The sequence below is a fragment of the Cardiocondyla obscurior genome, linkage group LG22 (assembly GCF_019399895.1).
Source record: "Cardiocondyla obscurior isolate alpha-2009 linkage group LG22, Cobs3.1, whole genome shotgun sequence".
NCBI lineage: Eukaryota > Metazoa > Arthropoda > Insecta > Hymenoptera > Formicidae > Cardiocondyla > Cardiocondyla obscurior.
Genome location: NC_091885.1, coordinates 2624556 through 2646853, shown reverse-complemented (window position 1 = coordinate 2646853; position 22298 = coordinate 2624556). Strand labels below are relative to the sequence as shown.

At 35.6% G+C, this 22298-nt stretch overlaps 4 protein-coding genes across 8 annotated transcripts; 2 read left to right on the top strand and 2 right to left on the bottom strand.

Moving 5' to 3' along the window:
- Nucleotides 1-80: 80 nt before the first annotated feature.
- LOC139111039 (activating signal cointegrator 1 complex subunit 2) lies at nt 81-4317 on the top strand. Its single transcript, XM_070671079.1, has 14 exons — nt 81-462; nt 581-658; nt 784-944; nt 1019-1403; nt 1484-1698; nt 1805-1990; nt 2081-2236; nt 2355-2445; nt 2516-2683; nt 2780-2902; nt 2975-3108; nt 3199-3394; nt 3464-3638; nt 4011-4317. The coding sequence occupies exons 1-14, from the start codon at nt 448-450 to the stop codon at nt 4139-4141; spliced, it is 2214 nt and encodes a 737-aa protein (XP_070527180.1). The 5' UTR covers nt 81-447; the 3' UTR covers nt 4142-4317.
- Nucleotides 4311-5906, bottom strand: LOC139111048 (bridging integrator 3). The gene is made up of 5 exons (XM_070671091.1): nt 5709-5906; nt 5525-5588; nt 5331-5438; nt 4962-5136; nt 4311-4888 (listed from the first exon to the last, which is right to left on the bottom strand). Exons 2-5 carry the CDS (start codon nt 5530-5532, stop codon nt 4379-4381), a joined length of 801 nt encoding a protein of 266 aa, XP_070527192.1. The 5' UTR covers nt 5533-5588; nt 5709-5906; the 3' UTR covers nt 4311-4378.
- Nucleotides 5907-6085: 179 nt separating this feature from the next.
- Nucleotides 6086-8215, top strand: LOC139111059 (protein FRA10AC1 homolog). 2 transcript variants are annotated; one of them, XM_070671109.1, is made up of 5 exons: nt 6086-6275; nt 6422-6623; nt 6893-7058; nt 7181-7340; nt 7417-8215. In XM_070671109.1, exons 2-5 carry the CDS (start codon nt 6517-6519, stop codon nt 7713-7715), a joined length of 732 nt encoding a protein of 243 aa, XP_070527210.1. In that variant the 5' UTR covers nt 6086-6275; nt 6422-6516; the 3' UTR covers nt 7716-8215. The 2 variants fall into 2 exon arrangements, with proteins under 2 accessions (XP_070527210.1, XP_070527211.1); XM_070671110.1 differs by lacking the exon at nt 6086-6275 and having other exon boundaries at nt 6302-6623.
- Nucleotides 8216-8383: 168 nt separating this feature from the next.
- Nucleotides 8384-22095, bottom strand: Nt5b (5' nucleotidase B). 4 transcript variants are annotated; one of them, XM_070671100.1, is made up of 10 exons: nt 21880-22095; nt 19474-19595; nt 11531-11604; nt 11234-11447; nt 10723-11146; nt 10238-10394; nt 9875-10115; nt 9556-9793; nt 9350-9469; nt 8384-9262 (listed from the first exon to the last, which is right to left on the bottom strand). In XM_070671100.1, exons 1-10 carry the CDS (start codon nt 22078-22080, stop codon nt 9095-9097), a joined length of 1959 nt encoding a protein of 652 aa, XP_070527201.1. In that variant the 5' UTR covers nt 22081-22095; the 3' UTR covers nt 8384-9094. The 4 variants fall into 4 exon arrangements, with proteins under 4 accessions (XP_070527201.1, XP_070527203.1, XP_070527202.1 ...); XM_070671102.1 differs by lacking the exon at nt 21880-22095 and adding an exon at nt 20416-20574; XM_070671101.1 differs by lacking the exons at nt 19474-19595; nt 21880-22095 and adding exons at nt 16972-17146; nt 17775-18147.
- Nucleotides 22096-22298: the final 203 nt, after the last annotated feature.

Below are 22298 nucleotides of genomic sequence, written 5' to 3'. Positions count from 1 at the left end.
TAATCGTCGAAAACGACGGTGGCGGCCCATAGTGTATTTCATTCTGTACTATTCACCTTTCTTCTATTTCTATATAAGTGCAAGAAGTACAATTTATTCAGTACATACGGTGCAAAGAAAAGAATATCACATTGTGCTATCACAGATCTCTCGAAATATCGATAAACGAGTATCTAACGTTCTCACTCTTCGAACCACAGTTATTGTAATCACGTACGGATTGTGGACTTGTGCAATTACGGGATTATTCGACTTTGTGTGCATGTAGTGTGACTTCTACGGAATATTCGACCGTCTCGACACTAGCAAATAACCCTTCGCTTTGGTTTTATCACGCCCACGATCTTTCTCATTCAGATTTCCGTGGCACCGGTTTCCCCTTCTATTGTCAAAGTGACTGCCGCAAATAAAATTGTCCTTGCAACGAATAATGCAATCTGTAAAATCATGAGCATTTACGAGGTAATTCGCTTTCACATACTTGTTTAATATTTTAATTTTTTTTTTTTATACAAAATTTATTTATGCGATTAATTCAGCAACATGAAAAGTAATGTATAGCGACGTTTTTGTTTAACAGAATCCAGATTTAGTGCCTTTGGAAGATCTGCAGCTACAAATTAAGAATGATGGAGTGTTAATTGCAATAACTGCACTGGTATGCTATTTTTTTATGATATTGTAGTATTATTCCTTATTAAATATGTTTTAATAATTGCATGTATGTGACCCAGATGTTGTGTGATACTTATATTTTATTAATAGATAAATATCAATTTTTAGAATTCTACATGGGCAGATAAACGTTATTTTCTACATTATGAAGTACCACAAATATACAATGAAGATGGCTCAGAAATTATCAATGCTAAGGAACACTGGCTAGAAATTATGGATTGCATTATTGAAGATTTGAATTGGTTACTGGAGCTTCCATTTTACAGGTATGACAAAATTGTTAATTTTAACATTATTAATAATATATTCAATTATTTACAAGTTATTTTCTTTTCTTTAGATTCTGGTCTAACATTGTATATAATACTTCAATTATGAATACATTAGTATCTGTTTTACAAGAAGCTCCACCTTTTTACACCTTAGAAAATTTTCCTAATGAACCAAAGATGCTTGAGGCATTAGAAAATCTTCAGCATATTGTACTTACTGTTTTTGCTCGCCTCTGTACAAATAAAGAGAGTCCATCAGAATATATGAGCAATATGTTTTTTGGGAACTTGTTATATGATAATTATATATTTACAATACCAATTATACTTGATTTATGTCAATTGTATGGCAGAGAAAATGCCAAAGTAGTAGAGAAAATTATATATAGTGTATTTAATCTACAGCCAATGTACAATGATGATCTTCAAAAGTCTGTGCCTTGTCTTATAAAGGTGATGTATATTTTATTTATTATAACAAAAATTACTGTAATATTATTTTAAGTTGAACTAATCTATTATTAATATTGTAGGCTCTTGAAAATGTCGAACGGAGATTTGAAAATTGTCCAAGTGATATGGCGGAAGCAGTGGCACTTTCAGATAGAAAAAGCTCTACTGACATAACGTTGCACCACTTAGAAGATCTGGTGATATATATTCTGGACGTAGCGTCAACTCTTTCTATATTATTAAAAATCTATTCTCCAATAATCGACGTATTTCACAAAGATGACTTCATAAACAAGTGAATAAATACTTAAATTTTTTTTTATTAGTGTACATAAATATTTTAACTATCTTATTAAGTAACATTTTTATATTGGTACCACTATATTGTTTTTGTTTGCTAGGATAGTTTCATTATATGGAAGTACAATACCTGAAATGTATAAAAAATTAGATATGTTAGCATGTAACGATGAAAATATGCCGAAGTATATCGAATTGAAGCATCGTCTCGATGTAACTAGAGTGGAGATCTTAAATATGTATCGAATTATTACCTACAATTCTATATTAAATATTCAAGAAAACATGTAAGTATGAGGAAGTATCTTTTTAATGAAAAAAATAATTTTTAAGTTATGTTGAAGTATTTAATTTGTTTACTGATATTATATTTGCAGAAACACAATATCGGAAAACGAAATAAGAAATTGCATAGATGAATATTTTAATTCGTTAATAAATGCTATATCTGAAAAGGAATTTATTATAGATTATCATCAATTTTATCCGATTGATAATGATCTGCAAACAGTTGCTCGTCTTTATCCGGAAATGTATCCTTATTATTTTTGTATGATTTACATGTTATTTTTAAAGAATTTATAGTGTATATTGTGTTGTACGAAAAAAGAGAAATGTATCAATTTTAAATTCCTTTACGTATTTAATCAGTGATACAATAAAGCATACATATATATTACAGTCTTTATATGCATCGATTGGTGATGCTAAGGCAACTAGTGTTTCTTCTAATAATACAAATGTAAGAATAATATTATAGCAAGTATATATACATGTTGTTTGAAAATTTAATATTATTTCGTAATATATAGGTAGCTGTTGCTGGATGTAGCGGTGTTCAAAATAATCAGCAAAAAAAACATTTTGATGTGAATGGTCTAAACAATAAGACAGACTTTGCCTCGAAAGAACCGGACCACATGTCTCTAATCTCAGATGTAAAAGAAATTTTGTGTGATTATGGTGAAGGTTTTATACAGGTAAGACTTTATTATATATTATTTAAAAAATACTATTTGTCAAATAAATAATATTAAATAACATTTTTATAATATTGTGCAATCTAAAACTTTCAGGAATGTTTAAAGCATTATAATTATAAAGTTCAATCTGTGATAAATGCAGTTTTAGAAGATGACTTACCAGATGAATTGAAAGAAATAGATAAAACATTACCTTATATACCACCGGATGTAATGGTGGGTGGTAAAATAACTTATACTATAATAAATTAAAATAGCGAAAATTAATTTACATATGTATTCACTTAGGAAAAGCCACCGGTTGCTACAGGTTCAAATGCCGATAACCTAGCCAGCAATTTTCAGGAATTTAATATTTCTGATAACAATAAATTTGAAATTATAACACAGAATTTTGCAAGCACGTCAAATACAAGGAAAAAGTAAATTATTGAATTTATATAAAATTTATGTCTTAATATTTTTATTTTAATTAAATAGTTGAACTACTTTTAACTTTTTTTTTTTTTTAGAAAAGATAAATACAGAAATGCAAACGAAATGTTTAATGATAAATCTGAAATTAAGAAATCGTGGAAAATTTATGAGAAGTATGGTCTTGTTGATGAATACGAAGATGAATATGACGATACATACGACAGTCATGATGTTCGAGGAAGTGCAGACGATTCTACAGAAATAGATGCCAGGGCTTTCGTTGCTCGGAGAGTTAGTTTAATTGTTTCTTTTTTATTTGTAATTTTACATAACCTTTCTAACATAACAAAATTGTTACAGGTATTTCAAACACGTGAGAAAAATGAGAGTAGTTCGGAGAACGACACGGAAAATGAAAACGAGAAACGTGTACAAAATAATAATCACTTTGTACAAAATCCAGCAGAATTACGTGCTAAAGCCGAACAGCAAAAACAATTCGCAAGAAATGGCAAAAGTGTACACCACGTGAACGGTAAATTATAATTTTATTCATATAACTTTATTTAAAATCACAGTTTAATTAAGTTTTACTTAAAACTATTGAAACAGATACAAAAGAAAGAACTTTAATTTTTATTTGGCAAGTATACAAAGTCATTATTTTAATTGACAGGAATATATTTTTATTTACATTATATATTAATAAAATATTAATTTATTACATATTGGAATGGTATCTGAAATATGTTAATTAATATAATATATGTAACTGCAGTAAATCGTTTCACTTACGTTTCTTTTTTACTTGTTTTTGTATTATAATTTGCCAAATTAATATTTTAAAGATCTAATAAAACTTTTATGCTATTAAGTATTAAAATGTTATATGCAAATATTTTTTAAGGCAAGTTTAAAGGTCAAAGGCAAGACAGTGGCGCGATTAAAAAGAAAACTGGGAACAGATCTTCACACAGTAATTACAATCAACGCATGGGTGCCCAAATGAAAAGAAACCGTGGAATGGTTCCATCCTAAAGCAATACATTTTAATAAACGCAAAAGATATGTATATACTGCCAAGAAATGAATATCTTTAGTTATTTTTTTAATTATTAAATCTTATAAAAATACGCATTCTCATAAATTTTATTTGATTAATGATTTAAAGCTGACAACTTTGATAAATAAAGAATATTTTTATCGGAAAATAATTTTATGTGAAAAGTGATTTGCGATGATTGCTTCTAAAATTTTTAGAGGAACGTGTTGTACTTAATGATTTTTTACTATAGTTAATGCTCTCAATCTATTTAATTCAGTGTTAATAATTCGCTGATGCTCTTCTTCAGGAATTGTCGTGCCCGATGTGAAATCGGAAGAATATTGAGTAGGCATTAGTTGAGTATATAATTGGGTTGCATGTCCATAGTAATTTAGTTGTATCATAATTACCGCGTGAATGCTCGGGTTTATATACTCCAATCTTTTACCGAGAAACATTGGTAATTCGGCGAGCAATTGAGCGTGTATATTCTTCAATTCTTTAGCAGCCGCTTCTTCTGCTCGTCGTTCTCTTTCCAATTTAGCGATATGGCTTGCAGTCCTGTCCTTTTTTTCTTGTAATTTTTTTACACGATTATGTATGTTTTTCCATGTAGCTACTAGCTCTTCACGCTTTGCCATTGCTGCTGCAATACTGATAAACACATTTCTGAACTTTTTTAAAGGTTCAATAAATGTTTTATGGCACAAGCTACTAATTTCCTGAACATTTTTTCCTACCTAGTAATCAAAATGCAAAGTGAGTTAAAATAATTTAAGAAAGAATATTAATATTGCAAGAATATTAACTTACTTGTGTAGCAACTGAATAATACTCTTCAACTATCCTTCTACATTCATTATTATTCTGTGCTAATCCACAATTAATCAGATTTGTACTTAATCTTTGATCAGCTCTGTCTAGATTTGTGAGAGCACCTATATATTTTTTCATTTCTTTAGTCATCTTTCTGATTGCACTTTCGACGCTTAAAAAGAAAACAGATATCATTATACTTTTAAATAATTTTATAATAATAACCAATACAACATATAAAAATATAATTTTTATATAAAGATGGTTGGAAACAATTTCATTAAAAGAAAAATTATGTACTTGCAAATTTTAAGGAAAATTTACATTCTACTTTTTATTGTAGGTAAAAATTTTAGTAAATCTTACTAGATAAGTTTTTGAACAACAACATCTAATTCTTTGTCTTCTGCATAAGACAAAAGTGGTGGAGCAGATGTTGGTCTTTGGGTCAGGAAGTTCTTCTTTAAAGGATTCCTGTATACAATATATCTTATATGATTTTGCAAATCTAACAGCCAAGTATCAAAGGGTTCAATATACATCAGAAGTGTTTCACTCACCACGTCATGTTGAATGTCAATTAACAAATAGTATATACATAATTTACATTGGTCATATTTATATCTAAAAAAAAAAAAAAAAGGTAAATGTCATTAATAAAAAATTGTCTATATCTACATGTGGGATGTTAAGACTCCAAAAATAATTTTACAAGAGGCAGATATAATTTTTATCAGTATGTACCTTATCAATCATCCGGCGACTAAACTCACAAATATTTATTCAAATCATTTTTGACAAAAAATTATAACAAATTATTTATATATTCAGAAAAATGTTACATAATTCCAATTAGTACGCGATAAGAAAGATTTCAAAAACGGGAAAAGATCGCTCGCATGTTGCGCAAATGCCAAAACTGACAGATACAGGTTATGGATAGCAGAGAGCCCGACTCGGAATCGCGGCTTCCACGCGTACAGACGCAGAGGCTCGTCCGTGTGAAGCCAGCGCTTCGGCTGCCGAAGCGCTGGCTTCACACGGACGAGCCTCTGCGTCTGTACGCGTAGAATCCGCGATTCCGAGTTGGGCTCTCTGATGGATAGGATAGTTTATCTGTCAGCTGGTGTATACACCATATTGTACTTTCTGCGCTTAAAATAAAACAGCAAAAAATAATTAACGCGTCGAGAAAGGAAATAATGACGAGCAGATGATACAAATGATCGCGGATGCCAAAGCCTTGCCTGTTAAAAAAATTCATCCGTTACGAGATTGCAGGATAAAAAAATGCAAAAGATCTGCTGAGAGGTAACAGCCGTACTGATTAGAAAATTCCCTACTTATTTTCATCTCTTTATCTTTGACTAGTTGAATTTGCGAGGTGATCTCGGAAGTCACGCGTTACGTTATTTTGCTGTTAGTTTGCGATGTAGCAAAGTAATTAAACCCAACAGGTCGCGATTAACTGAAGGCGGAAACCAATTCACGTCGTGTGAAAGGTAAGGAGATTTACGACAGCTGAGCTGAGTCAGCTGAGCTGACGACAACGATGTTTCCGGCGTATGCACACTTGTCGGCTTACGACAGGCATAAGAAGCTTGTGAATGACTACCTGACGTTCTACGGGAAATCTATATCGTCGTTCGAGCGAGACACGTATGTTGAATATTTCGTTTTCATTGTTACGAGCGTGGTAAATTAATCTCATTGTTAGGCAATAACATTTTATATTGTTAGACCCTCATTTTACCTTGATTATTCCGTCGATCTTGTACCATTTCGCTCATTCTCTCCGATTTCTTTTTTCTAGCAGTTGAATACTAGGAGGATTTCTGAAAATATCTTATTGCATTTATTTTGTAATTAATAACACATAAAAGTTATAATTGAATAAAATTTGTAACAACAGCACTTGACGTTTTGAGGTCTCGAGACAAAACTGATTACGACGTCATCAGAGAGAACCATAAGTTTCTTTGGGACCAAGAGGATACTCCTGACACATGGGGTGCGAAATTAGCTAAAAAATATTACGACAAATTGTTTAAAGAATACTGCATATGTGATCTTACGTATTATAAACAGAATAAGGTATGAAATAAATTAATTTTATATTTATATCTTTAAATTAATTTAGAATTAATATTTTACATTGATTATTAAAAGGATTATTATCAACGAATTTTGCATAATAATTATATATATATATATAGGTTGCCTTGAGATGGAGAACTGAAAAAGAAGTAATAGTTGGCAAAGGACAGTTTGAATGTGGGAGCAAAACATGCAAAGAAAAAGAAAATTTACGTTCCTGGGAGCTTAATTTTGGTTACACAGAACACGGCGAAAAAAAGAATGCACTAGTGAAATTAAGTAATATATTTAAAAAAGAAATAATTAAACATATATTATTTAAGTTTATATACTAATTCTTTTTTTTTATGTTAAGGACTTTGCCCGGAATGCTCGGTAAAACTTAATTATCAATCACAAAAGCGAGAAGTAAAAAGAGGAAAATCTTTAAAACGTTTGAATACAAGTTCTGAAAGTAACAACGATGTGCCTACTGCATCCAGTAATCTAGAATCAGATAATACAGCAGAAGCAGATTCTAGCTTGGCTGAAATGAAAAGTAGTGAAAGCACTGATACAAATGAATCGAATATCTGGAAAGAAAAGCCAGTTGAAGACATGGAAAAAACGAGAGAAAAAGAATTTGAAGAATATTTGGAAGATTTATTTATGTGAATGCAATTAGCGTTTTCATGTTCCATTGTAAATAGATAACGAAAAAACTAGTTATTTAATTTATGATTTAATTTCTTACAATTATTAAGAGAATATAATATGATTACCGTAAATAGAATAACGTAAAGAATATTGTAACTTCATGCATTATAATTTCGAAAACTTAAAATTTATTTTTGATCTTTATTATATATTGTGGACAATATTATAAATTAAAAAGGAGCAAACTGACAAACCTAGATATGCACGCTCCAAATACACTAAAAATTAGAACCATTTTAAAATTAATGCGCTTCTTTGGTGCCTGATATAGATTATAAAAATTACAATATTATTTTCCTGTATAATAATAAAATAATTTTCTGCGAAAAAATATTAATAATTTTTACAAGTCACATAAATATAAATTTTATACTTATGTCGATGTTTCCGGAATTTTTCAAGTATTAGAATTATGTAAAATAAAATAAATTTTTATTTGTTGTGTTTCTATGTAATAATATCATACTAATGAACTAATTAATATTCCTCTGCATTCTATTTTTCCATTGTTACGCATTTTACGGTTTATACATACATTCTACAATCTGATCGTATACAAAGTCGAATATTGTCTTATGTTCTTATAGTGTAAAAGCCTATCTAATATGTTTAAGGTAAGTTTAATCTTTTTTTTTTTTATAGTTGACTTATACATTTTATTTTTCATTATCTATCAATTAAAATTAATATTTATTGACTACTTATGTAATTCGAAGAATAATTGTATAAGATTATGCTTTATATTTGTTCTGTACACCTACCCTAAATTGCACAACTGTCAGAGCTTGTAACTCTAATCTCGTTCAACTTCTATTATTTCAAAGTTCAATGTAAGCTACAATGCATATAAAAAGAACCTGGGCTCAGTTTTACAATAAGATTAATGTCGTTGACGTTTCTCTTCTACTATAAAGAATGTAATATAATAATCCTCAATTTTAATAAATATATAATCAAGCAGTTTTAATATACAACTCTAAAATTTCATATCGTGTAATTCAATTTGAACGTTTTATAATAAACATTTGTGCACTATTACGTTATTAATATCTCAACTATAAAAATATTTAATATGCTGTCCGAAAAAAAAAAAACAAATTGATATAAATATTAAATTTCGTCTCTTGTACGACATTATTTAAAAAATATAAATTACTGTATTTTGGGATTAAATTGTTTTAGGAATAAATATTTGTTAACACAACTAAATGCGTTGTGTGCTACAATGATTCCTTGAAACATAAAATTCTGCATATTATACATACATTTATTTCGTTTCTCAGTCGATTTCCGTTAAGCAAAATAAAACCTAGCATCAAGTATCATAAAATTTGACTTTAATTACAATTTGAATTTCTTGTAGATACTCTCATTTGATTAGCTTGCTTTTGCGAATCGCTATCTTCATCACTACAATCCTCATCGTGCGTATGTGTAACATTTCGTGGCGTTTCCGGTCTTGCGTGTGGAATTTGATTATTAAAATGATCCACATATAAATTCTTCTAAAATAACAAGAAGATACGAAATACATTGTTGAAACTCATATGCTGATTATTTAATAACTAATTTTTTTATGCTGTTATACTCACAGAAGAAGGCCGATTGTGTTCTTCTTCATCATCTGCAAGTTTAAACGTTCTTGAGCGGCTTATCATTGGCGTTTCCATAACAAATCTTTGTTCATGTGCCACCGTACTCTCATGAGGCATCTAAAAGTGCAAAGTAAAGAAGGTTATAAGTTCCACATATGTAAAATATAATTTATATAAATTATCAAATACATTATACAACTTACCAGCATAGCAGGTGCTCTAAACATGTACGAAAAGGGATAGTAAATCAGATTCAAGAAAGTTGCCGCATACAGATCGGCATACCTTACAACTTGACTGCTGAAAAATGTTTGTCTACTTCCGCTACGAAATAGGGAACCCATCATACCATAGGCTAAATCCATTTTGTGCGTGACATCCCTTATAGACGCGCGTAGTTTAGAAATATCAGGTTTTTCTTTTGTACTACTATCTAAATTTCTAAATAAAATAATTGACACGACGTTAATGGAAATTCATTATAATTTGAACGAAATATTTATTACTAATTATACTACTCACTTATACATTTCTCCGAGCATAACATCCAAACGTTGTAATTCGGCAAACAATTGACACTTATCGGTCCACACATGTAACTCCTGAACTAACTCGGGTACTATTAAAAATGTTCTCCAGCCTCTTATTTTCTTACTCTTTAAAATATCACCAAATATATGGTCACCAACGTATAATACATCTTTTCCTTTAGCACCAATTAATTCTGTAAATACGTCGCAAGAGCCTCCCGAATACACTTCTCCTGTTTTAATTAAAATCAAGGATTAAAAGTCTTACTTTTAACCAAGTAAGAAAGTTTTTTTTAATTTTATTTCCTAAAGTTAATATTAAAGTCTTTAAAACTAAGTTAATGGTTTTTGTTACCTGTGTGAAGTGGTCCTTTGTGTGTACCAAGTTTTAAAGCGCCTGTTTTTGTATCTACTTGTCGTAAGATTGTTCCTTCTCCAAAGAATAACGGCTTTCTAGCGTCTACTACAATTGTGTCAAAGTAGGTCTTCCAGTTTCTATGCGGTTCATCAGGCTAAAATAAAAATAATATAATTAAATATCTATTTAATATACATTTAATGTAAATTTTGTATGAATGTGCTTCATCGTTAATAGATTTCTAACATTTAAACGAGAAAGTTATTATATTTCAATTAAAAAAATTCTCATAAATATACTTTATTAATATATTAATATATATTTAATTCCAAATTAGATTAGATAACTGTAAAGATAAAATTTTATTAATACTGTTGTATTTAGATTTTTTTAAATACTAAATTTTGAACATAATAAATAAAGCTCGTTAATTTGAAGCAATTAATTTTGAGATGTTTGACAGTGAATGAGAAAAAACATACCCGTGCACCGTGTGGAAAATCGAACAAATAAGTCATAATTTTGTCCGTGAAAACGTAATCACTGTTAGTTAATAAAAACACTTTTGCTCCACTCTCCCGGATTCTCGTAAGGAACATAGGCAACCTCTCATCCTTCTTTACGTATTCATCTAAGTTCTCGATAGTCTTCGATTTCAGATCACCATGAAGGTGTATCCAATCTACCGCGTTTCGGACATCCTGAAATATACTTTTGAAGCTCATAGTGAGCTCACCTTCTTTTACTCCGGTCTTTTCTCTGGTAAATTGCGGCGAATTTGTGAAAAAGTCAATTAGACACGCCAGTAGATAGGTCTCCGGTAGATTGAACAAGGTATTGAGCACGTAAACTCTAGACTCGTCTAATTGTAGAAATTTATTTGGATAAAGCTCATAAACCTGAGAGCTGAAATGGAACATATAAAATAGAGAAAGAGAAATAAAAGAATATAAGCTGCGTAAGAAAGGCGTGCATGTTATTTCTATCACTTACTGCTTTAAGAACTCGAAGCCATGGACACAGACTAAGATGTTTCCATAAGCGTCCACTTTCAAGAGATTCCCGTGTAAGGTGTCGAACCATAATCCACGAACGGGAAAACTAGGATCGTATTCAAAGGCCTTGATTTCCTGTGGATACCCTAGAGACACTAAACGATCCTTGAGCAAATTGAAGCCTAATTGCTCATACTGTGGCGACTTGTATTCTAAAACATTTCACATAATGCAATTTTATTTGTCTGAATTTTTGTTTTAGAAAAACGAAGGAAAATTACATCAATATAATTACCTGCCAATGTGTAATCCATGTCAAAGCCATAAAACTTGATGTTTTCCAGGTGGAGACTCCGATTGACAAAGATCCTGCAAAGAGCAATTAATTATAAAAATAATTTCATAATATCAGTCAAGTTTTCTTTTTCTTTAACTTTTAAAGAAAATCTGTCGTTATATTTAATATTAATTTCAATTTTTTATTTTATATATTTTAATATCTCAATTCAATTGGTTACTAGTGTCCCTGTAATGCATTGAATTCAATTTTCATAAAACAGAGCACGTTTTTCTAAGACATGCTTCTGTGAAAACTTGTTCTTGCGCAGCAATTGTTTTCGATACACTATGCAGTTCAATTAATTATCTCGAAACGCGTATAAACCACAATAATTACGTTACTTATCATCGCTCGAGGCACTCGTGCTGAAAATTATGCATTTTGAAGTCGAGACATACTTTCAGTCCAACTTTCGAATATGCCAGAATCGTCGGGCCAACAAACACATACCGCGTAGCGTATTATTATTTTTTTATGTGATTAAATGTAGAATGCAGATTCGATAATTTAATTTTACTAATTCGTAATCTTAATCAAAGAAGTAAAAATTATTTTTTATTTTATATCGACTGCTCTTCCAGCGTTGATTAGAACGCTAGCATCTACAACGCACTTCCGCTCTGCCGAGCTCACATTAATCGCTTGATTCCCTTTTTATTTTCTATTCTACATCAATCAGATCCTTTCCCGAATCGTTTTATTCGAATTTTCACGAATCACACGGTATTTATATAAATAAAACGAAGGCCGGTCAACTTACTCATTCTGGACGCACTGTCGCGAATTCACAAAATTCACAGTCGGCGAGGTGTCGTTGTTCGCATCTTTTAGCCACATTCTTTTTCTTTTTTTTTCTTTTCCGCGGAATATTAACTAAACATCAGCACCCTGCGGTTTGTATTTATTCCGTAATAATGCGACGCAATAAAGTCACAAAAGAAAACGAGATAAGCTCGGAATAAAGTAAAACCTAGAAGAAACTTAGAATTTCCGGTACCGGTATGTATGATAAATGGTGTGATGCAAGGAAAGGATGGTATTAATAAATATATTGATTTAACTTAGAACGTATGTTGTAAGAACAAAAATAAAGCTCAGCCTACGTATATGTGGAAAATTCTTATTTCTTTTACGTTCCGTATTTTTATTACCACAAGGTATAAATATTTTATTAAAAATTATTTTGCATATAATTTTCATTAAAATGTAAGTGCAACGTAAATTCCCACAATTTTCTAATAATAAATTAATTACATATTTGCAATTTCACACACTGAATTAAAAATTTAAAAAAAAAAAAAAAGAAACGTTCTTCTAAGTTCTATTTAAAATAATTTGTACAATAAAAGTAATGCCACAAGAAAGAGAATTATCGTTCGATACGCTGCTGATAACGCTGGGTCAACAAATTCATTTTATACTTGTCAATAGTATTCGTAATTTCTTCAGAGGATTGCGAGAGAAAGTTGCAATTATCCTAAATTACGAAAACCTTGATTGTCTCTTTTCTTTTTACCGAAATTTAATAAAAAATCTGAAAGAAGAGGAGTAAAGTATCACTAGTTCACAAAACGTCACACAAACGTGCAATCCTGCACAAAGAGAACGCGCGCTCGAAAGAAAACTGTTTACACAAGTTGTTTTGCGGAAATCTTCCAGCGGTATTTTTTTAATTCTTTTTTTTTTATCGTCTTGAGTCAGAAAATGTCATTGACTGTCAATGACTCACGGAGGAAAGCTCTCGAGGTGGATTATCTATCGCGGCACAACGCAAGTCACAGTCCGGAGTGAAAGAACGATCGTGAAAGGCGTTGCTTTGACGGTGAACGAAAAGGAACTGCGAGAACGACGACGATGCTGTTCGCTCAATGACCAAACGTCAACTGGTCCGTGGTGAGCCGCCGGAGTCGATTAATACGCAACGATGGGAGCTAATTCATCGTCTTCCGGGCACAAATCCTCCTCCAATCCGAGGTGATCGCGTGCTGGACAGTTGTTCGAGTTCCACCGGCGATTAGAATAATTCCTACATTCGTGTTCACACGAGAAGTAACATGCGTAAAATTTACCTCGTAATTACAACGACGATGGTAATCGCGGTTGATGCATCGCCGAAAAACGTACGGACAAAACGTGCGCATCCCTCGTTTATTCTATTTCCTCCGTTTTCCCTCAAACGTCCAAGTACACTCTACAGAACGCGAGAAACAGCTTGTTCTGTTCTTTTATCCCTTTCTTTTTTTTCTCTCTCTCTTTTTTTTTTATCGGTACTAGAGGTATTTCCGTAAAAACTTTAACACGAACAATAAACGACTCACGCGAATCCATCCACCCAGGTGAGTCATATCACCTTGTGCTTGGTACACGCGTAGAGAACTTGCCCGTATCCAGTCTAATTTTAGACGTTCTGAAATCGACGATTTCGATCCCTACGTTTGCACGTATGTCGAATGAACTTTAAGGACGGTAGGGCTTGCGTTACCGTATGCAATCGTTCCAACCGTTCTGCCGAGTACGGAGATTCGGAGATTCGAGATTAAAGATCGTTAAAAAAAAAAAATAGAAATATTAATAACAATTAAACTTTTAGAGATACGCGTTTCTACTTCTGGCATATTGCGGGCTGGTGCCTCGAAACGAGCCCGGTTACGTGTCCTCGTATCTACCTATCTAAGGATATCAAGACGTTCCGATCGATTTCACGTGATCTCGTTAATCTCTCTTAACATGATTATCACGGTTTCATTTTGCTCCACGGATTTTTAGTTAAGTCGGTCAAAGCGCCTGCACAAGAGGATGTGTGCATACCGGCACGCAAGGTTTGCACTTTCACCAATAATTTATTCGCAATAATATCTGCCAGGTTGCACGTCTACGTTATGTCTGCGCGCAAAGTCATTTTGATGATTAATTTACCTTGGCGACTGGCGACGTGCACGAAACAAGTATCGACAGGAGAGAGAGAGAGAGAGAAAGGGAGAGAGAAATATTTTTAAACCTAAGTCTCTGTTAATCTTGTTAATTTGGCAAGCTGCGGATAAGAGAAATCTTAGAGATACCCTACGTATTATTTTTAATTAAAACGTACAACGGACATTAAACAAAGTTAACAGTTGACACGTTGATAAAGTATGGCGCAATACTAATAACGACATGAATGAATTACACGCACGTTTACTATTGCGACGTGAAGCTTTTCACATTGCCAGAAGTGTCTGCCAGTGACTCGAAATAAGCTGCGCACGTTGCGTAAGTTCTTGATAGTTACTTTAATATGCCCGTAGTGAATAAAAAAAGGCAGTAATGGACGAATGACCGTATCGATGCTTCGTGCAAAAAAAAAAAAAAGAGAAAAAATAATGTGCCATTAGTGGCAGCAATTAAAATCTTCAAGAGAGATAACGTCTTTCAAACATCTACATTTAAATGTAGATTTTCATAAATTATTATTAAAACTTATTAAGATAATGCTTTCAATCGATGCCGCGTTATCTGCGAAACTTTTATGCTCTCTATTTTATTATCAACTTTTATTCTTTTATACGTGCGAATTTTCTCTTATTATTATGGCAGCGCGATCGCAATACTCGGCTCGATTACATTATAACGTTAATTGTCGTAGCTGCTATCTGCTTAGTGAAGAAATTTGTTTGCGCCGCTGGAAATTTTTAATCACTTTATCGCAATTGACTGACAAAAGTGCCTTGACAGTTCTTGGTCCAACAGATTACGATGAACATGCAATACGAGTAGGAGAAAGAGAAAGGCATTCCGACGCCCGCGCGAATAAAGGTAATACTTTCTTATGAAATCGTTGCGACATTGAATTAATTACTTTTAAATAAAATGTTTACACCTAAGCGTTTCATAGAATGAAGAGTGAGTATCGTGAGAATAAGCAACGTCAGGAACAGTCAAGCGCGATAAAAGAAAAAGAAAAAAAAAAGAAACTGCCGTTAGCACAATGAAATTCTAAGAAAGATTGCTAAAGGATCTCGTTGTAGTATGACGAAATCTTCCTTTATTATCTAATAATGCCATTGAGTGGATTAATCTATCGCGATTATATTCTTTATGCGCGGCTATGATTAGTTTCCCACATTGTTCTCACGCGTTATGACAGAATGGCGAGCATGTAGCATTCTTTAAAGCGTCGTTAGAAAAAGGCAGATAACACACAAGTGTAATAAACGGTTATTTCCGTCTTCAGCAAGAAGACGATTTATCGAGCTTAAAGAGATATCCTCGTTCTTCGAGAGTTTGGCGCGTCTTCGCTGCCTGATGACAAGACGATAAATTTCACTGTCTTTGAATTACGATAATATGTTAGATGCAGAAGTTATTTATTGACTGACTTGAAGAACGTTGTAATTATTCACGCGAAAAAAAAGAATTAAAAAAAAAGAGATGCAAGAGATATCAAACGTGCAAAGTATAACATTAAAATGCCAACCACTTAGAAAAACTTATTTGTCGCATTTTCTCGGTTGTTTTCTCTACGAAGGACATCCTGTATATAGTTATGATATGAAGAAAACACGCGTAACGTATAACAAACGCGAGATAAAAATAGCGCGTACGATGCAAGCGAAAGAAAAAAAAAAAAAAAAATAAGGAATCGTTTGATAAAAATTAGAGTGAGTTGAGCTCGAAGTTTTGCTCTTTTAAATTGTGATGCTTGTCATTATGTAAGTGGATCGCCGAGTCCGCGGATACGCTTGATAATGAAATCTACGAATCTGGTATAGCGGAGATACCGCGGATTCAAAGTGGTAATCGATCGCGATGCCTCCAGAGAGGCGCACTTCGGTCTTCGCATTAGCCCGGTTACACGAGCGGTGAGCACTGCAGATCGTTGTGCAGCAAGCGTGCGCACATTATCGGGAGATGCGACGCCGCGTGCATATATCCACGATTTCCCGGACCACGTGAAAACCTATATTTTCCCGAATGCAAAATCGATGCCCGCAAATGCCGCGCGCGAGGAAATTCTAATCTCGTCGGAGTGGAGCCGAGAGGACTCCACCGTGAAAGGAAGTTTTCTCTCTCTCTCTTGCTCTGAGGAAGTTAAACTCTTTGGTCCACGATTGGCCTGTTGGCCGTCGTTTTTTCGCAATGCGCATTGATTTCAATAACGAGGAAGTGGCCGTGCGTGTCGCAATATCACGCAGGATGCCTTTGGCATTAGAAAGCGCCGCGATCGATGCAAAATGAGTTAAAATTAGGCTGAAAAGACTGCGTTACTGACCCGGGGCCAGGTTCTATAATTGGAGTAAGGCGAAAGGTTTTGCCGGTCAAGTGTCCTCGCGTGTCGTCTTATCACGTATTAATAACCACGTTCTGACCCGCCACCCCGTTTTTGCCCTGGCTTTTAACGTGCAGAATCCTAGATTTACCTGTGCCCCAGTTCGCGCTTATCACTGCGGGCGCCGTGCGTGCCCTCGATGTAGCTGTCCAGGTCTTGCTCGCTACGATCGTTTCTGGTCAGTCCTACGTTTAGGCCGAGCATGGTACGGTGGATCGATTCCTCGGGGAATACGTTCGAGTCATCCGGGAATCGCAACCTCGGTCCTGCACCGTGAAATTCGAGTGGTCTTCGTTGCAATTAAAAGTACAGGGGGTACCGCGGCAATAAAGTAAGCCCACGATCCGTAAGATCCGCGTCTTTACGTGGAATTTCCTGGCAGTCGAAGCGGAATCCGTGACGAAGCCCGTGACACGTTGAATTTACGAGCGCGGAGTCTAACCCGGCCCAGACTCCGACGTAATTGGAGTAAGACAAAAGGTTCGCGTGAAATAACCCACATCCCCCACGTTTATTCGGCATTTAAAGCGGACTTAACGGATTTATGGGCTTGTCTCATTGCGTTGAACCCTTCGATCCGTCCCCGGCAAAGTTGTTCAGAGGAAAATGATGGCCTTGAGCTGATAATTTGCGAGATGCCTTCACACACGTGGCGTATCTCCTCAAGTATCATTTATCGCGCGATGTTTTCCAATGTGAATTAAAGTCCGTCACGGTAGACGTGAATTAAATACATCAACGCCTAAACAAATCGCGCGGCTCGATTACGAAATTTTGAAGGAAGAGAGCTACGGAGAAAGCAATGCGTGCGTGCAACTACGTTCGGATATAAAAAAAAAAAAGAGAAAAACTAAGAAGAAAAGATAAATGTAATTTGTAATAATTAATAATTACCAATAGAGTCGCTCGCTGGCGTAATGACCACGTCGACATTTCGCTCACTCATCGTTCTAATTAACGTCGCGAAAACCGATCGGCGACAGTTCTTCGACTTGCGTCCCACACGAGCGGTAATGTTGTAATGACGAGACGTATAACAACTTTCGATCGTGATCCCGTGGACAAACAACGCGGTTCGCGCCTGACGAAAGCACGGACAGGCGATAAGAGTGCTGCAGATCAGGCCCCAAGGGTCAATCGCGTGACGAAAGCGATGGAGAAGGCAGGATAATCGTGGCTCGCGTGATAGTCCGCGATTTTCATCGTTTTCTTCTACGGCGCCACCGCGAAGTCGTAACAAATCTCTTGAGTCAGAAGGCGAGAACGAGCGAACGATAACGAAGCAGGGTTTCTGCAACGGGCAACAATCCACTTTACTGACATTGGCCTTGATAAATCCACAAAAGAATAATGTGTATTTAAAAATCGACCAGTGTATCGACAAGCTACGTGTTCGGGCGTTCTTAAAACGTGGCGTATCACGTAATATTGCCTCCAACCGAAGATAACGCGTATCGCCAACAGATATTAATTTAGCCTAGATTCTTAGGGTCGGTTCTATTAAGCTTATATTTAAAAAGCCCCTCGAACATTCATGGTACCTTTTTACCATAGGCGCTTTGACTAAGAAAATTACGTGTCTCCTATTTTAACAAAGTTACCTACTTTACTATTTCACAGCCTATAATATGAGAAAAAATGTTTTATCTTTGCTACGCTTATCTTTCGAATAAAATATTAGTTGATATATATTTTTGCATGTATCTTCACTGTGCGACATTAGTCATGGAGAAAGAGGATGTTGAGCATTCCCGAAATACACGGCCCCGAAGTGTATCACTTAAACGAGTTTATTTTCGTGCCGTACACATGGATTCATTTTCGAAAATGCGTAGGTTACAGTGATATTTTCAATGCTGTCGCAACTGTTAGAACAGGGCACGCTATTAGTCCGAAAATATTTCCGAAGTTTATTAACGAATATATTAATAGTTTGAAAGTATTCCAGAAATTTATTCAAACCGATATAGAGCACGGGATGTTTTTTGATTAAAATCGTGCCAAAGTTAATATAAAATTTATTTCCGCTCGAAAAGCACTGTCCGATAAATAATTAATTTTAATAACTTCAATATTTAATGTCGAGGTATTATTTCCTTTTCTTTTTACCATTAAAAACTTGTGCGAGATGTATTAGGCGTTGCTCTCAGACAGACGCATCGCATTGGAATGTTTACGTGGCGTGATTGCTTGTGATTAAAAATTCATGAGTCTCGTACAGATTTCGTAATTTATCATCTTTTTATAACAACAAACCTGATTGAAATTTATTTTCTCATAATAACTAAACCTAATCTCTCTGAAGTGTTTAACATATAATATCGCAGTAACTTATTATTTATCTGATTTTGTTTTACTTCCAGTTTTTAAAGTGCGCGTTGAGTGTTTTGCAGCTGTTTAGATAAAACGGTACAGACTCCCATTGTGCTTATCCCACGGATATTTAAATTCGTGAAGTTTGCTGCCCAAATAATGATGATAAAATAAAAAAAAAAAAAATGCTTTAAAGAACTTCGAGCCTGTGACGTTAAAATGACACAAAGGCAAAGTGTGCACAGGTGACGAAAGACATGTTCATCAGATCATTACTAACCTTTGACTGGCTTGCCGATACCACTTCTTATTACCGCTCGGGTCGTTGTCATTCTGTGGCGTGTTAGGCCCTGTGATTTCCTGATCCCCATGAGCGTTGCAGTTATCAAGCTCCATGATTAACTGCAATTAACGCAACTTGAATTAGATTTTCTCTCCAAACATAATACATTAAAAGATAAAAAAAATATCGTCGATATAATATTTGCTTCTTAATAATGAGACAAATTTAAAGAGAGTATCTCGACAAAGCAACGTCACGATAAAGTTTTCTTGTTTTATCTTTTTAACCTTAAAACCTTTTTAATTAAAAAAAAAAAAACTTGGGTTTTATTAAAGCGAACGAGATTCTGTCGCATAACGACCGTTCGCTTTTCGAGCGCGTTCCATCGCGTCGAGTGGCTCGAACACTTAGTGAAAGGTCGACGTAGGAAAAGTAATTTGCAAAATACGATAAAAGCGAGCGTATACACGAAACCGGCGACTAGCTTCCGGCAAAGGAAATGACGGAATTGCCTCGCGATTTACGGCTCATCGGCTCTTCTACTCGTTGCAGATGAACGCCGGGGATCGATATTGCGTATTGCCGCAATCGGAGCTCGATGAAAATGATCGCCGGGGTTTGATATCCTTTTACAGGCTAAAAGAAAATAATATCGCGCAACCTTGTTATCAACGCGGATGTCAACGATGGTTGGAGGCGAGCGTTATCGCTCTCGCATCAGAATCGCCGGATCGACGACGTTTCGTCGAATTGAAAACTTGAACCGGCGAGTGTCGTTGCTTCGATATTACAACTCGCGGTGCATTATGTATACGAGAAATTGAGTAAGAGAGAAAGGCATGAAGATAGAAATTCGCGCTTTCCTTCTCTCTCGCACCCGCGCGGCACTCATACACATACGGGAGGTTAACGCCGAAGTTTTCGTTATTTTTTTTTTACCTCGCTGGCAGGTTCCTTATTGCTTTTACGACCGATGCGAAAACAGACGATCGCCACTTGCAGAATCGCTGCAAACCGTCATTTGAGGCTTGCCAAAACTAACCAGTGACCGATCAGATCGACCACCGCACCCTCCCGCGATGCAGCTTCACGGCGTACTGAGGTCAATTCACCGAACTGTGGCGACCTCGACTGACAGGCATGCCAACTGATCGCGGCAAGAAGTTCCAAAGCGCGAACGCGACAACGCAAGGGAGAAAACTCGGCCGCCTCGCGGTATCGGAAACCAATCGCGTTGACGTGCAGGCTTTACTCCGTAAAAATCAAACTCGAAAAAGGCGAGGAAATAACGAAGTTGGCGCTAACGCCACCGCGGTTCTAATCGTGGCAGCATTGACGAGCGACGCGCGAAAATGCAAATCGCAGCAGACAGCGGAAATCTGAATATGAATACAGAGAAATTCGCGCGACATGCAAAAACTGCATCCCTGGAACAGAAACGAAGTTTTTTTTTTATTCCGAAACGCGACGGCGCGGGTCAAACTCGCGCGATCGATTTTTCAATGAAAGTTTCACGCGATGCGTTTCGATATATTTAGATGCGGCATGCCGCGTAGCGCTTTTCCGCAGAGATGTATATTTTTAATCATCAGCTACTTGCGTGGTTGTGTAGTTCTCGAAAGATTCCGCTCTTTAGATTTGTGGAATTGCAGCGTGCATATGCAGTTACTGCGTTTAAGCTCGGGGTGGGGTTCTTGGTAGTCTCCTCTTATGTAATGCCACGCGTGCAATAAACGGATCAATTGTTTTGTTTACAGCATTTACTCGGCGTACTCTATGGGTCCGAAAGATGCACCACGCGAGTAACCGAACCTGAAAACCGTGTGTAACATAAGTGTATGTAATGTAATCTAAACCTACAATATTATTTTCAGAGTCCCGACAGCCCCGGTTTCTTTTCTCCTAACTGTAGGTGCCTTGCTTTTTATCCGACACGCCCGGGTAGTAGCTACTCGTCCCGAAGGGATAATGTTGATCGATACAAATCGTCAATAATGTATGCAATAATTAATGTAAAGGGAGAAATATACGAGGAGGGTCAAGGATCGATTCTAGGAAATTACGCTACAGCGCCAGCCTTCGTACCTCCGCACTTACACGCGATAAAACGACGCGAGGTGCGCTGCAAAAGAGACATATCTTTTTCAAAAATTCAAACAAAATTAAGAATATCGTTTTTTTAATATTTATTCGCGAATTTGCCGCGTCAATTAAATTTTATTCTTTCCACACTGGAGGAAGGATAAGCTTCCGAATTAATAGAGCCGGAATTCGGTTATAAGGAAATTAACTGACGCGTGCAAGTGCAAAGGATCGAAGGAAGGCCCGAGTATTCTGTTCTCGGGACATGCACGGGATTTCCAGGGCGATGCGAGGGATAAAATAAAGCAATAAATGGTGCACCTGTCGGATGGTCGAGGCGCGAGTAACGCGCGGCGCGCTCCGACCCGTGGACACGCCGCCGTCGTCGCTCCGTCGTCGTCGGCCGAGGGCCGAGATCCAGCACGCGACGGTAGTAGGAGTAGCAGTAGAAGTAGGAGAAGAGAAAGGAGGTAAAGACTTGTGCCTCGCGATCCTCGCTAGCCTCCACGCGCCGCTCATCATCGTGCCTGCCGTCGACTCGTCGTCGTCGGCGACGAACGCCGCGGAACGGATGACAACAGCCCGTCGCCGTGAACGTGAAACGATTACGTCGCCCGCGGTCGGGCATCGCGTATTGCGTAAAACTAATCCGATTTAAACGGCGACCTCGCCGACTACCTCCGTGCACCCCTCTGTCGCATCTTTCCTGCCATCGCGGCGACGTTTCCGTCCACGGAGAG